The sequence below is a fragment of the Rhinopithecus bieti genome, unplaced genomic scaffold, assembly GCF_001698545.2.
Source record: "Rhinopithecus bieti isolate Rb0 unplaced genomic scaffold, ASM169854v2 scaffold_3527, whole genome shotgun sequence".
Taxonomy (NCBI): Eukaryota; Metazoa; Chordata; class Mammalia; order Primates; family Cercopithecidae; genus Rhinopithecus; species Rhinopithecus bieti.
Genome location: NW_016804488.1, coordinates 3,689,072 through 3,702,724, shown reverse-complemented (window position 1 = coordinate 3,702,724; position 13,653 = coordinate 3,689,072). Strand labels below are relative to the sequence as shown.

General features: G+C 38.2%; 1 protein-coding gene across 7 annotated transcripts in view; it reads left to right on the top strand.

Moving 5' to 3' along the window:
* Positions 1-13,653, top strand: part of COBL (cordon-bleu WH2 repeat protein) — a 294,288-nt gene that overhangs the window by 96,024 nt on the left and 184,611 nt on the right. For all 7 annotated transcript variants that reach the window (XM_017868611.1, XM_017868606.1, XM_017868609.1 and 4 more), the window contains exons 3-4: positions 9,729-9,939; positions 12,228-12,456. In XM_017868611.1, coding sequence (XP_017724100.1) covers positions 9,729-9,939; positions 12,228-12,456 — 440 coding nt within the window. The remainder of the gene's footprint in view (positions 1-9,728; positions 9,940-12,227; positions 12,457-13,653) is intronic.

Below are 13,653 nucleotides of genomic sequence, written 5' to 3'. Positions count from 1 at the left end.
TTTTTTTTGTATTTTTAGTAGGAATGGGATTTCACCATGTTGGCCAGGCTAGTCTCGAACTCCTGACCTCAGTTGATCCACCTGCCCCGGCCCCCCAAAGTGCTGGGATTACAGGAATGAGCTACCACTCCTGGACAGAGGTTGATGATTATTATTATTATTATTATTATTATTATTATTATTATTATTTTTCCAGATGGAATCTCGCTCTGTCACCCAGGCTGGAGTGCAGTGGTGTCATCTCGGATTACTGCAAGCTCTGCCCTCTAGGTTCAAGCAATTCTCCTGACTCAGCCTCCCAAGTAGCTGGGATTACAACAAGCCTGTGCCACCACGCCTGGCTAATTTTTATATTTTTGGTAGAGATGGGGTTTTACTGTGTTGGCCAGGCTGGTCTCGAACTCCTGACCTCAAGTGATCCACCTGCCTCGGCCTCCCAAAGTGCTGTGATTACAGATGTGAGCCACTGCGCCCGGCCGTTCCTTCTTTTTAAATGTAGGATCTTACTGCTATAAACTTCCCTGTTAGTGTTAGTTTTGTTCCATCCCGTAAGTTTTGATAACTTTTGTTTTCATGTTCATTTGTCTCAAGATATTTCCTAAATTCCCTTTTGTTGTCTCCTTTGACTCAGTGGCTGCTCAAGATTGTATTGCGTAGTTTCCATGTACTGTAGTTCTCCCTATCTGTGGGGGATTTGTTCTTAAACCTCTGGTGAATGCTTGAAATCACAGATAGTACTAATACTAAAGTTTATATATACTGTGTTTTTTCCTATACATACACATCTATAATAAAATTTAATTATAAATTGGATATAGTAAGAGATTGACAATGAATCAATTTAAAAATAAAATATAACAATTGTAACCATATAGTTATAATAGTTATCATACACTGTGGCTATAACTTTTGCAGATTGAGGCACAACAGCAAAACTAGCATGAATTTCTTTTTTCTTCTTCACAGTTTTAGGGATAGAAGATTCATTTTTACCATAGATCTTAGCAACCTCAGCCTACTTTTTTCTTCTTTCCTTATTAAGTCAAGAACTTTTACCTTTTCAATTAATGGATGCACTTTATGGCTTTTCTTTGGCATCTAAATAGCCAGCACCACTACTCTTGAGGTTTGAGGCCGTTATTGAGTAAAGTAAGGATGACTGAAACACAAGCACTGCAATACCATGACAAGTGATCTGATAACGGAGATGGCTATGAAGTGACTAGTGGTCGAGTAGAGTATACAGTGTGAATACATTGGACAAAGGGATGGTTGATGTCCCAGGCAGGATGAGGCAGGATGGTGCAAGATTTCATCACACTGATTAAATTTGTGAGTTGCTTATTTATGACATTTTCCATTTAATATCTTCAGTCTGTGGGTAAAATGATATTACAGAAGGTGAATGCCATGTTTGTATTTTTTGGTTGTTGTTCTTAAAAATACTGTTATTGATTGCTAATGTCATTCCATTATGGCTGGAAAAGGCACTTGGAAGATTTTTGTCTTACTAACATTTTCAGACCTCTTTTGACACCTAACTTGTTATATACCCTGAAGAATGTTCCATATGCTCTTGAGAAGAATCTGTATTTTTCTGATATTAGATGGCAGTTATGTATCTTAGGTCAATTTGGTCTATAGTGTTGTTCAGTTATTCTATTTTCTTATTGACTGATTTTCTACCAGAATGATCTATCCATTTTAGAGAGTAAAGTTTTGAAGTCTCTTCCTATTATTGTATTATTACTGTATTGCTGTCTCTTTCTCCCTTCAGATTTATCAATGTAATACTTTACATATTTAGGTGCTTTCGTGTTGGTGGTATAAGTATTAATATTTATAACTATTGAGTCTTTCTGTTGAATTGTCCCTTATATCATTATATAATGACATTTGTCACATGACAGTTTGGACTTAAACCCTATTTTATTTAATGACAGTATAGCTACCCCTGCTCTCCTTTCTTTCTTCCTTTCTTCCTTTTCTTCCCCTTCCTCCCTCCCTCCCCTCCCTCCCTCTTTCCCTCCCTCTCTCCCTCCCTCCCTCCCTCCTTCCTGCCTTCCTGCCTTCCTGCCTTCCTTCCTTCCTTTCTTCTTTCCTTCCCACTCTGTCACCCAGGCTGGAGTACAGTGGCACCATCTTGGCTAACTGCAATCTCTGTCTCCTGGGTTCAAGCAATTCTCCTGCCTCAGCCTCCTGAGTAGCAGGGATTTAAGGCACCCACCACCATGCCCACCTAATTTTTGGTATTTTTAGTAGAGATTGGGTTTCACCATGGTGGCCAGGCTGGTCTCGAACTCCTGACCTCGTGATCCACCCCCCCCTCCTCGGCCTCCCAAAGTGCTGGGATTAGAGGTGTGAGCCACCGCGCCCGACTCCTTTCTTTAACCTTTCTCATGAAATATCATTCTTCATTCTTTATTTTCAACCTCTGTGTCCTCAAATCTAAAATGAGTCTCTTGTAGACAGCATATAGTTGATTATTATTATTTATTTGTTCATCTACAGTATTTCTTTTGATTGGACAGTTTAGTATATTTGAATTTTAAATAATAATAGGTAAGGACTTACTCTTGCCATTTTGTCATTTGTTTTCTACCTTTATTATAGTTCTCTTATATGTCTTGGTGTCTTCCTTTGTGGTTTGACTATTGTAGCAGTGTACTTTGATTCTTCTCTCTTAATCTTTTTTGCATCTACTGTACATTGTGTGTGTATTTGTGTGTGGTTACCATGGAGTTTACACTGAATAATTTATAGTTACAGCAATCTGTTTGAAGCTGATATCCACTTCACTTCAATCTTATACAGGCACTCTACGCTTACTTCCCCCTCCCCCACACACTTTATGTAACTGATGTCAGATTTTAATTTTCTGTATTGTATTTCCATTAGTAAATTTATGTAGCTATATTTATTCTGACAACTTACCTTCTAATTTATATACTAGTGTTTAAAGTGATTTGTGTGTACCATTTCAGTATTATAATATTCTGTGTTTACCTTTAGCAACGAGATTTATATTTTCATATGCTTTAATGATGCTGTTTGTTGTCTTTTCATTTCAGCTGGAAAAACTAACTTTAGCAGGTCTAGTGGTGACAAACTTCCTAGTTTTGACAGGGAAAGACTTCTCTCTCCTTCATCCTTAAACTACAGTTTTTCTGGATAAAGTATTCTTGGTTGGCATTTTTTCTTCCAGTACTTTGCTATATCATCCCATTGTCTCCTGGTCTGCAAGGTTTTTGCTGATAAATCTTATGATGTTTCCCTTGTGTGTGACAAGGTACCTTTCTCTTGCTGCTTTCAGAATTGTCTCTTTGTCTTTTACTTCTGAAAAACTCTAATATTTGAGACAAACTATAATGTGCTTCAGAGTAATGCTCTTTTTGTTTAATATATTTGAAGATCTTAGGACTTTATGTCAACTTCCCTCTGTAGAGTTGGGAAGATTTTTGCCATTATTTCTTTAAATAGGCTTTCCACCACTTTGATGGTGTTCTGTAAGTTTCATAGGCTTTCTTCACTTTTCATTTTTTTTCCTTCTAACTGGTTAATTTCAAATGGCCAGGCTTCCAATTTACTGATTCTTTTTCCTACATGATCAAGTTTTCTGTTGAAGCTCTGTCTATTGGGTTTTTCAGTTCAATCCTTGTATTCTTCAGCTCCAAGATTTCTGTTTGGTTTCTTCTTAATGCTTCTGTTTCATTATTAAATTTCTCATTTTGTTCATGTATTGATTTCCTAATTTCATTTAGTTTTAAAATCTGTATTCTCCTGAAGCTCATTAAGCTTCTTTAAGATGGCTATTTTGGATTCCTTTTCAGGTAATTTATGGATCTCCACCTTTCTGGGATTGGTTACTGGGGTTTTGTTAGTTAACTTTGGTGGTGGTGTGTTTACCTTATGCTTTGTGATCCACGTAAACTTGTGTGTGTCTGTGCATTTGAAGGAGCAGACACCTCTAGTCTTTAGGCTGGTTTTGGCAGGTAAGGATCCACTCCTAGCTCACCAGACTGATGTTTTTGCCTCTGGTATCTCAGTCAAGCTGAGTTTGGAGCCAGGTAAAATGGCTGTTTCAGGGAGTGCGGTTGGGACTGAGCTTGGGAAACCTGTCACCAAGGGTATGAATAGACATGTCTCCCAGCAGGCCACAGTCGAGAGGGGCTGGAGCCAGGGCACATGACTACTTCAGTATCTGCAGTTGGGTCTGAGGTCAGCAAGCATGTTACTGGGGGGATAGGTTGGGTATGGCCCCTCTCAGGAAATGGAAGATGGGACTTTTGGAAGCACCACAGCTCTTTGTGGTTGGAGCTGAGTTCATAGGAGGACAGGGATGCTTTCAGTCCATAGCTGGTACCAAAGCCTATGAACCTGCCAGCCGACTGTGGGCCTCATTTCTCAGTGTGTCCCTCCTCAGTCTGGGGCTCTACTAGGGTTTCACAATCTTCTTTCTGGATCCCAAAGCTCTTACAAAGGAACTTCTGTGCATGGCAGGCTGCCAAATCATTTTTTTCTGTTGGGGTACATGAGCCAGAGACCCCCTGTTCTACTGTCTTACTGATGTCACTTGCATCTGTGTGTTTACCAGTGCCCTATGAGTTCCCAATCTTCAATTTATTTGGTAACATCTGGAAACCATAATTATGTCCTGCAAGAATTATGCAAGTTACTTACTAAGGAATAGATCAGAGGAAAAAAATCCTGTGCCCATCTTCTTGGGAAATTCATAGGAAAAAGAGTTTAGCTTTAAATAAATAAAAATATTCTGCTAGAAAAATGTAAAAGATATAAATGCAGATATAAATCCCAACAAGACATTTCATAAGAAGATCCCTCCTAAGACACATAATCATCAGATTCTCCAAGGTCAAAATGAAAGAAAAAATGTTAAAGGCAGCTAGAGAGAAAAGTCAGGTCATCTGTAAAGGGAAGCCCATCAGACTAAAAATGGACCTCTTAGCAGAAACCCTACAAGCCAAAAGAGCATCGGGGGCCAATATTCAACATCCTTAAAAGAAATTCCAACCCAGAATTTCATATCTGCACAGACTAAGCTTCATAAACAAAGGAGAAATAAGATCCTTTTCAAATAAGCAAATGCTGAAGGAATTCCTTACCTCCAGACCTGCCTTATAAGAGCCCCTGAAGGAAGCACTAAATATGGAAAGGAAACACCATTACTAGCTACTAACACTAAAGTACACAGACTACTGACACTGTAAAGCAACCACTAAACAAGTCTGCAAAATAACCAGCTAACATCATGATAACAGGATCAAATCCACATATATCAATACTAACCTTGAATGTAAATGAGCTAAATGCCCCAATTAAAAGGCACAGAGTGGCAAGCTGGATGAAGAACCAAGACCCATTGGTATGCTGTCTTCAAGAAACCTATCTTACATGCAGTGACACACATAAGCTCAAAACAAAAGGGACTAAGAAAAATCTACCAAACACATGGAAAACACAAGAAAGCATTGGTATGCTATCTTCAAGAAACCTATCTTACCTGCAGTGACACACATAAGCTCAAAACAAAAGGGATTGAGAAAAATCTACCAAGCAAATGGAAAATAGAAGAAAGCAGGAGTTGTAATACTAATTTCAGACAGAACAGATTTTAATTCAACAAAGATCAAAAAAGACAAGGGCATTGCATAATGGTAAAGGGTTAAATTCAACAAGAAGACATAACTGTTTTAAATATATATGCATGTAACACAGAAGCACTCAGACTCATCAAGCAGTTTCTTAATGACCTTCAAAGAAACTTAGACCCCCACATATTAATAGTGGGAGACTTTAACATCCCACTGACAACATTAGACCATAAAGACAAAAAATTAACAAAGATATTCAGGACCTGAACTCAGCACTGGATCAAATGGACCTGATAGACATCTACAGAACTTTTCACCCTAAAACAACAGAATATGCATTTTTTCATTGCCATGTGTCATGTACTCCAAAATCGATCACATAATCAGAAATAAAAGACTCCTCAGCAAATGCAGAAGAAATTAAATAGTAACAACCAATCTCTCAGACCAGAGAGCAATCAAATTAGAAATCAAGACTAATAAATTCACTCAAAACAATACAATTACATGGAAATGGAATAATCGGCTCCTGAATTACTTTTGGGTAAATAAGAAATGAAGGGGGAAATCAAGAAGTTCTTTTAAACTAATGAGAGCAAAGATACAACATACCAGAATCTCAGGGACATAGCTAAGGCAGTTTTAAGAGAGAAATTTATAGCAGCAAATGCCTACGTCAAAAAGATCTCAATTTAACAACCTAACACTACAATTAAAAGAGCTAGAGAACCAAGAGAAAACCAACACTAAAGCTAGCAGAAGACAAGAAATAACCAAAATCAGAGCTGAACTGAAGGAGATTGAGACATGAAAATATATTCAAAAGATCAATGAATCCTGGAGCTGTTTTTTTTTTTTTACTTAATAAAATAGACTGCTAGCTAAGCTAATAAAGAAGAAAAGAGAGAAGATGTACATAAACACAATCAGAAACAGCAAGTGGGGTGTCACCAATGACCCCATAGAAATACAACTAATCATCAGAATATTATGAACACTTCTATGCACATAAACTAGAAAATCTAGAAGAAATGGATAAATTCCTGGATACACACACACTCTCCCAAGACTGAAACAGGAAGAAATTGAATCTCTGAACAGACCAGTAACAAGCTCTGAAATAGAATCAGTAATAAATATTCTACCAACCAAAAAGAAAAGAAAAGAAAAAGTCCAGGAGCAAACGGATTCACAGCTGAATTCTACCAGATATACAAAGAAAAACTGGTACTATTACTGCTGAAACTGTTCCCATAAATAACTAAATAAGTAAGTAAGGATGAAGGACTCCTCTCTAACTCATTCTATGAGGCCAACATTATCCTGATACCAAAAAACTGACAGGGACACCACACAAAAAAAGAAAACTTCAGGCCACTATCCTTGATAAACATCAGTGGAGAAATCCTCAACAAAATACTGGCAAACTGAATCCAGCAGCACATCAGAAATCTTATCCACCACGATCAAGTAGGCTTTATCCCTGGGATGCAAGGTTGGTTCAACATATTCATATCAGTAAATGTATTTCATCACGTAAACAGAACAAAAGACAGACACCACACGATTATTTCAAAAGATGCAGAAGAGGCTTTTGATAAAATTCAGCATCCTTTCAGGTTAAAACCTCTGAATAAACTAGGTGTTGAAGGAATATACCTCAAAATAATAATAAGAGCCATATATGACAAACCCACAGCCAAGATCATATTGAATGGGCAAAAGCTGGAAGCATTTCCCTTGAAAACCAGCATAAGACAAGGATGCCCCCTCTCACCACTCCTATTCAACATAGTACTGGAAATTCTGGCCAGGACAATCAGGCAAAAGAAAAAAATAAAGGGCATCCAGATCGGAAGAGAGGAAGTCAAACTATCTCCATTTGCAGACGACATGATCCTGTATATAGAACACCCCATAGTCTTGACCCTAAATCTTCTTAAGCTGTTAAACAATTTCAGCAAAGTCTCAGGATACAAAATTGATGTACAAAAATCCCTAGCATTCCTATACATCAACACAGTTAAGCTGAGAGCCAAATCAGGAATGCAGTCTCATTCACAAGTGCCACAAAAAAGTTATAAAATACCTAGGAATGAAGGTAACCAGCAAGGTGAAAGATCACTACAAGGAGAACTATAAAACACTGCTCAAAGAAATCAGAGATGATACAAACAGATGGAAAGGACAGATCAATATATATGCTGTGCCTATTAAACTATCAATGACATTCTTCACAGAACTAGAAAAAACTATTTTAAAATTCACAGAGAACCAAAAAGTAAACCCAAATAGCCAAGGCAATCCTAAGCAAAAGAACAAAGCTGGAGGCATCATGCTACTTGACTTAAAACTATACTATAGGGCTACAGTAACCAAAACAGCATGCTACTGGTATAAAAACAGACACATAGGGCAATGGAACAGAATGGAGAACCCAAAAATAAGATCACACACCTACAACTATCTGATCTTTGATGAAGGTGACAAAAACAAGCAATGGGGAAAGAATTCCCTATTCAGTAAATGGTGATGGGAAAACTGACTAGCTATGTGCAGAAGATTGAAACTAGACCCCTTCCGTATACCATGTACAAAAGATAACTCAAGATGGATTAAAGACTTAAATTTAAAACCTAAACTATAAAAACCCTGGAAGACAACCAAGGCAATACCATTCTGGACATAGAACAGTCAAAGATTTTATGATGAAGTCTCCAAAACCAATTGCAACAAAAGCAAAACTTGACAAATGGAATCTAATTAAACTACAGAGCTTCTGCACAGCGAAAGAAACTATAACAGAGTAAACGGATAACCTACAAAATAGGAGAAAATACTTTCCAACTATGCATCTGACAAAAGTCTAATATCCAGCATCTAAAAGGAACTTAAATTTACAAGAAAAAAAACAAACCCCATTAAGAAGTGGGCAAAGGACATGAACAGCCACTTTTCAAGAGAAGACATACATGAGGCCAACAAACATGAAAAAAAGCTCAACATCACTGATCATTAGAGAAATACAAATCAAAACCACAATGAAATACCATCTCACACCAGTCAGAAGGGCTATTATGAAAAAGTCAAAAAACAACAGATACTGGTAAGGTTGCAGAGAAAAAGGAACACTTACACACTGTTGGTGTATAAGGTGGAATTGTAAATTAGTTCAACCATTGTGGAAGACAGTGTGGCAATTCCTCCAAGACCTAAAAACAGAACTACCATTCAACCCAGCAATCCCATTACTTTATACCCAAAGGAATATAAATCATTCTGTCATATGCACATGTACGTTCATTGCAGCACTATTCACAATAGCAAAGACATGGAATCAGTGTAAAGGCCCATCATTAGTATGTTGGATAAAGAAAATGTAGTACAGATACACCATGGACTACTATGCATCCATTAAAAAAAAGAACAGGATCATGTCCTTTGTAGAAACGTGGGTGGAGCTAGAGGTCATTATCCTTAGCAAACTAATGCAGCAACAGAGAACCAAATACTGCATGTTCTGACTTATAGGTGGAAGCTAAATGATGAGAACACATGGACACATAGAGGGGAACAACAACAACAAACACTGGGGTCTCTCAGAGGATGGAGGGTGGAAGGAGGGAAAGGATCAGAAAAAATAACTAATGGGTACTAGGATTAATACCTGGGTGATAAAATAATCTATACAACAAACCCAAGTTTATGTAACAAACCTGCACATATACCCCGAACTTAAAAGTTAAATCAAAAAGATACATTATATTTATGAATAACTGAAAATTTAGTTTCTTGTATGCATGAAAAATATTTGTGCTAACAGACCTTAGATGATTCAACTCAACATACCCTTGGATTTAACTAAAAATATAACGATTTTCCAAGCTATTAATTATGATTTTTCTCTTTCAATAGTGTTGTTTGTTAGTGCTGAAAATGTTAACATATTGCTCTACAACCATGCAGAAGGAATTAATGAGCTGCTGTTGTCTTTTTTCATAAGCACATCTAATTTGCTCATTCATCCACTTGTTCATTTGTTCTACCCTTATTTAGCCAGGCAAAAGAGAGAGGACAGTCATTCCTAATAATCATGATTTGTTTTCCTTTTTTCAGCCATGCAATGATGGACCTACTGGTTGAACTTTGCCTTCAGAACCACCTGAATCCATCCCACCACGCCCTTGAAATTCGGTCTTCAGAAACCCAACAGCCTTTGAGTTTTAAGCCAAATACTTTGATTGGGACCCTGAATGTGCATACTGTGTTTGTGAAAGAAAAAGTTCCTGAAGAGAAGGTTAAGCCTGGTCCCCCTAAGGTGCCTGAGGTTAGTAGGTACCTACATGGAGATACTTGTGTCTGAATGTGTGGCAGGTCCTGAGTAGGGGCCAGTGTGGCTCTTCTTATCTAAATACAATGTGGCTGAGAGATTTGTGGCTGAGGCTGCTACTTTCATGCCAGACAAAGCTAGGCACTGAACAGAGTTTGTTTTAGGAGACAAAATATACAGAATTGAATAATGTTCATCGTTGTAACATTGCTCCTTTATATATTATAGAACAGGAATTGATCTACAGTGAGCTATCCATTAGACCTTCATTCAAAGAGGGACATAGTCTCTAATTCTGTACTTTCTAATATGATAGTCACTGGCCACATGCAGCTTTTTTTAAAATTTGGTATGTTTATTATTGTTATTGTTGTTCATGTAGATTTTTCTTTTTTCATTTTAAGTGACACATACAGCTTTTGAACACTTGAAATGTGGCTGGTGTGATTGAGAAACTGAATTTTTAATTTAATTTTAATTTTAAATTTAAATTACCACTAGCTAATGGCTACCTGATTGGACAGTGTAGTTCTAGAATTCTTCCTGACTCAGGAAGCAGTTGGCATCTATAGAGGATTTAAACATCTTCCCAGAGGAAGAGAATAAAAAGGGAATTTTTTTTTTTTTGAAAAAATGATGTCAGAAATATTTATTCATTGCATTTGGAAAATGTCTTATATACATAGCTGTATTCCAGGCTTTTATTAATTAAAATTAATTCTGGTAGCTTATTATATACTTTTATTGTTTTTGTTGTTGTTTTGAGATAGACTTTCACTCTTGTTGCCCAGGCTGGAGTGCAGTGGTGTGATCTTGGCTCATTGCTACCTCTACCTCCCAGGTTCAAGCAGTTCTCCTGCCTCAGTCTCCAGAGTAACTGGAACTACAGTTGCATGCCACCATGCCTGGCTAATTTGTGTATTTAGTAGAGACAGGGTTTCACCATGTTGGCCAGTCTGGTCTTGAACTCCTGACCTCAGGTGAGCCACCTGCCTCAGCATCTCAAAGTGCTGGGATTACAGGCCTGAGCCACCATACCCAGCCTTATTGTACTTTTAAATAAGTCTTTGATACTAATCTTTTAGCCCAAATTAAAAGCAATGTTACTTTCAGATTCTTAGCAAATCTTCTAAATTTTCCTGCTTTTAAAAATGGCAGTGCAGCCAACACTAATCTCCTATTAATTTCTGGGATTGATTGGTTAGTGCATGCTCATTGTTGCTCTCGAACACTCTGACCAGAGATTTCCCCTTATTCCTCAAGTAAACAGTGTTTGAGGCAGAGCATCTCTGTATATACCCTGCGTCTTCCCTTGACTTCCTGCTTCTCAGGGCAGGTAAGCCCAGGCGTATGCATGATTCCACTTGTTAGGGCAGGAGAGGACCAGTAAAGGAGCAGTAGGTTCCATATTTTTTCCCAAAATTCGTCGTTATCCCAGCCACTGGGTCCTGGTACGCAGGCTGGAAGAGAGCGTGAGGCCTTCCTTTGCTGCTCTTTTGTTCTATCTGCATTTACTGTGTCCAGCTCTGTAGTGTCTTAGCACAATTAGGATGATCAGTAAAAGTGCAAGAAAAATGATCAGTAAAAGTGGAAGAAAAATGACTACCACTTTATCTGCAGTCATTTAGAATTAGTATTAGTCAATTGAGTGTTTTTCTTCCTATTATACGCCTGGTTTTTTTTTAAATAAAATATATTTCTAGCTTACATACATATGTGTAGTGTGTATACATAAATACATGTAAGTCTGTGTACACACTGTATATGTTTCATATATGTGTATATAGTATGTATGTACACTATATATATTTATATATACATCTATGTACATATATAGGTGTTCCTATATTTATGTGGATATTTTGACTCCTTAAAACTTTGACGTCATGTTTTTGGGGGGTTTTTCTTTAAATTATTCATACTACTTCCAAACTATTTCCTTTAGAAAATGCATATAAGTGCCATGTGTTCACATCTGGCCAGAACCCTTGGAAGACAGTAAAGTATATGTGTTGGATTTTAAATGTAGAGTCCTCCCTGATGTTTATTTCACTGTGTTGTTAGCAGCTTGTTCACTAGTAAGAGATTCTAAACCAAATTTATTATTCTAGACATTTGTTTTTCAATATTCATTATGCCATTTTCCCCCATGACTCACTCAATTTGTGGAAGAAAGATTCGGGCTACACACAATCCTGTCACACCCAACTGTCAGACTGACACAGGAGTTGAAGCTTTGTGGGAGGATGTCTTACCAAATTCTTTTTGCCTGTGTGTTCTTCCAGAAATCTGTGCGTTTGGTCGTGAATTACCTGCGGACACAAAAAGCTGTTGTGCGTGTGAGCCCTGAGGTTCCTCTCCAGAATATTCTCCCAGTCATTTGTGCAAAGTGTGAGGTCAGCCCAGAGCATGTGGTTCTCCTCAGGGACAACATTGCCGGAGAGGAGCTGGAGCTGTCCAAGTCCCTGAACGAGCTTGGGATAAAGGAGCTCTACGCGTGGGACAACAGAAGAGGTGAGGCCCCGCTGCGCCTTATACATATCCCCGTAATCACACAGATGCGCGGCTTGCACATGTCCCCTGTTGGCTCTCCTCAGCACTCTCGGTAGTGCCAGGGAGAGATGGGTACATGAAGTTCCAGGCAAGTCAAGTTGAAGTAGGCAAAAAAGAAATTTGGCCTGTTTTCCTTCCTCTGGATTGAACTGTGCCTCCTTTCTCCCAGCCCTTGAACATACCCTTTTTCCTTTGTCTCCTTGCAAACTTCCATAACATAAGTAAAAGGGGAAAAGGTGAGGCGAGGTTAGAGCTTATGCTCTGAAGTAACTACTCCAAACCATCTATAATACTTTATTGTGGGTTGGTGGCTCACACTTGTAATCCTGGCACTTTGAGAGGCCGAGGCAGGAGGATGACTGGAGCTCAGGAGTTCAAGACCAACCTGGACAAAATAGTGAGACCCTATCTCTACAAAAAATTTTAAACTTAGCCAGACGCGGTGGTGCATCCCCATTCCTGTAGTACCATCTACTTGAGAGGCTGAGGCTGGAGGATCGCTTGAACTGAGGAGGTTGAAGCTGCACTGAGCTATGATCACACTATTGCCCTCAGCCTACGTGACAGAGTGAGACCCTGTCTCAAAAAAAAAAAATTATCTTGATTTTCTTTTTCAGTTGCCATTAGCTGCTGTTCCCAGGTTTCAAACATTACTCACATCTAAAACCAGTGGCAGAAATGCATTTAGCTGTTCTCTAAAACTGAACAGTTACAGTGCATGAGATCCATTCCTGAAGATAACTTTAGGGACACCTTAGGCCTCCTTACTGTGTTGCCAGTGTCATCCTGCTCATCGTATGAATCTGGCTCTTAGTATGAGGCCACTGTTAGAGCCACTGGTGAGAGTGGCAGCCCAGAGGCTTGCTGGTGCAGAAACTGATATGTTGCGTAAGCACATGTTTCTGATTGATATAGAGTGCTAACTGCATATTTTAACTACTGTCAGACCACAGGAAATGTTAGATTCCTTGACCTTAGAATGATCAAAATGGACTTTGTGAAAGTTTCTCTTCTAATGAGCCTCTTTTGATGTCTCTTGTCTCTGTTTCATTATTCCACAAATATTGAATAGGTTGAGTTTTAAAAATATATACATATTCAAGTTTTCCTGTTTTCTATGGCTTGTTTTCTAATTTTTTCCAACAAAATGTATTTTTT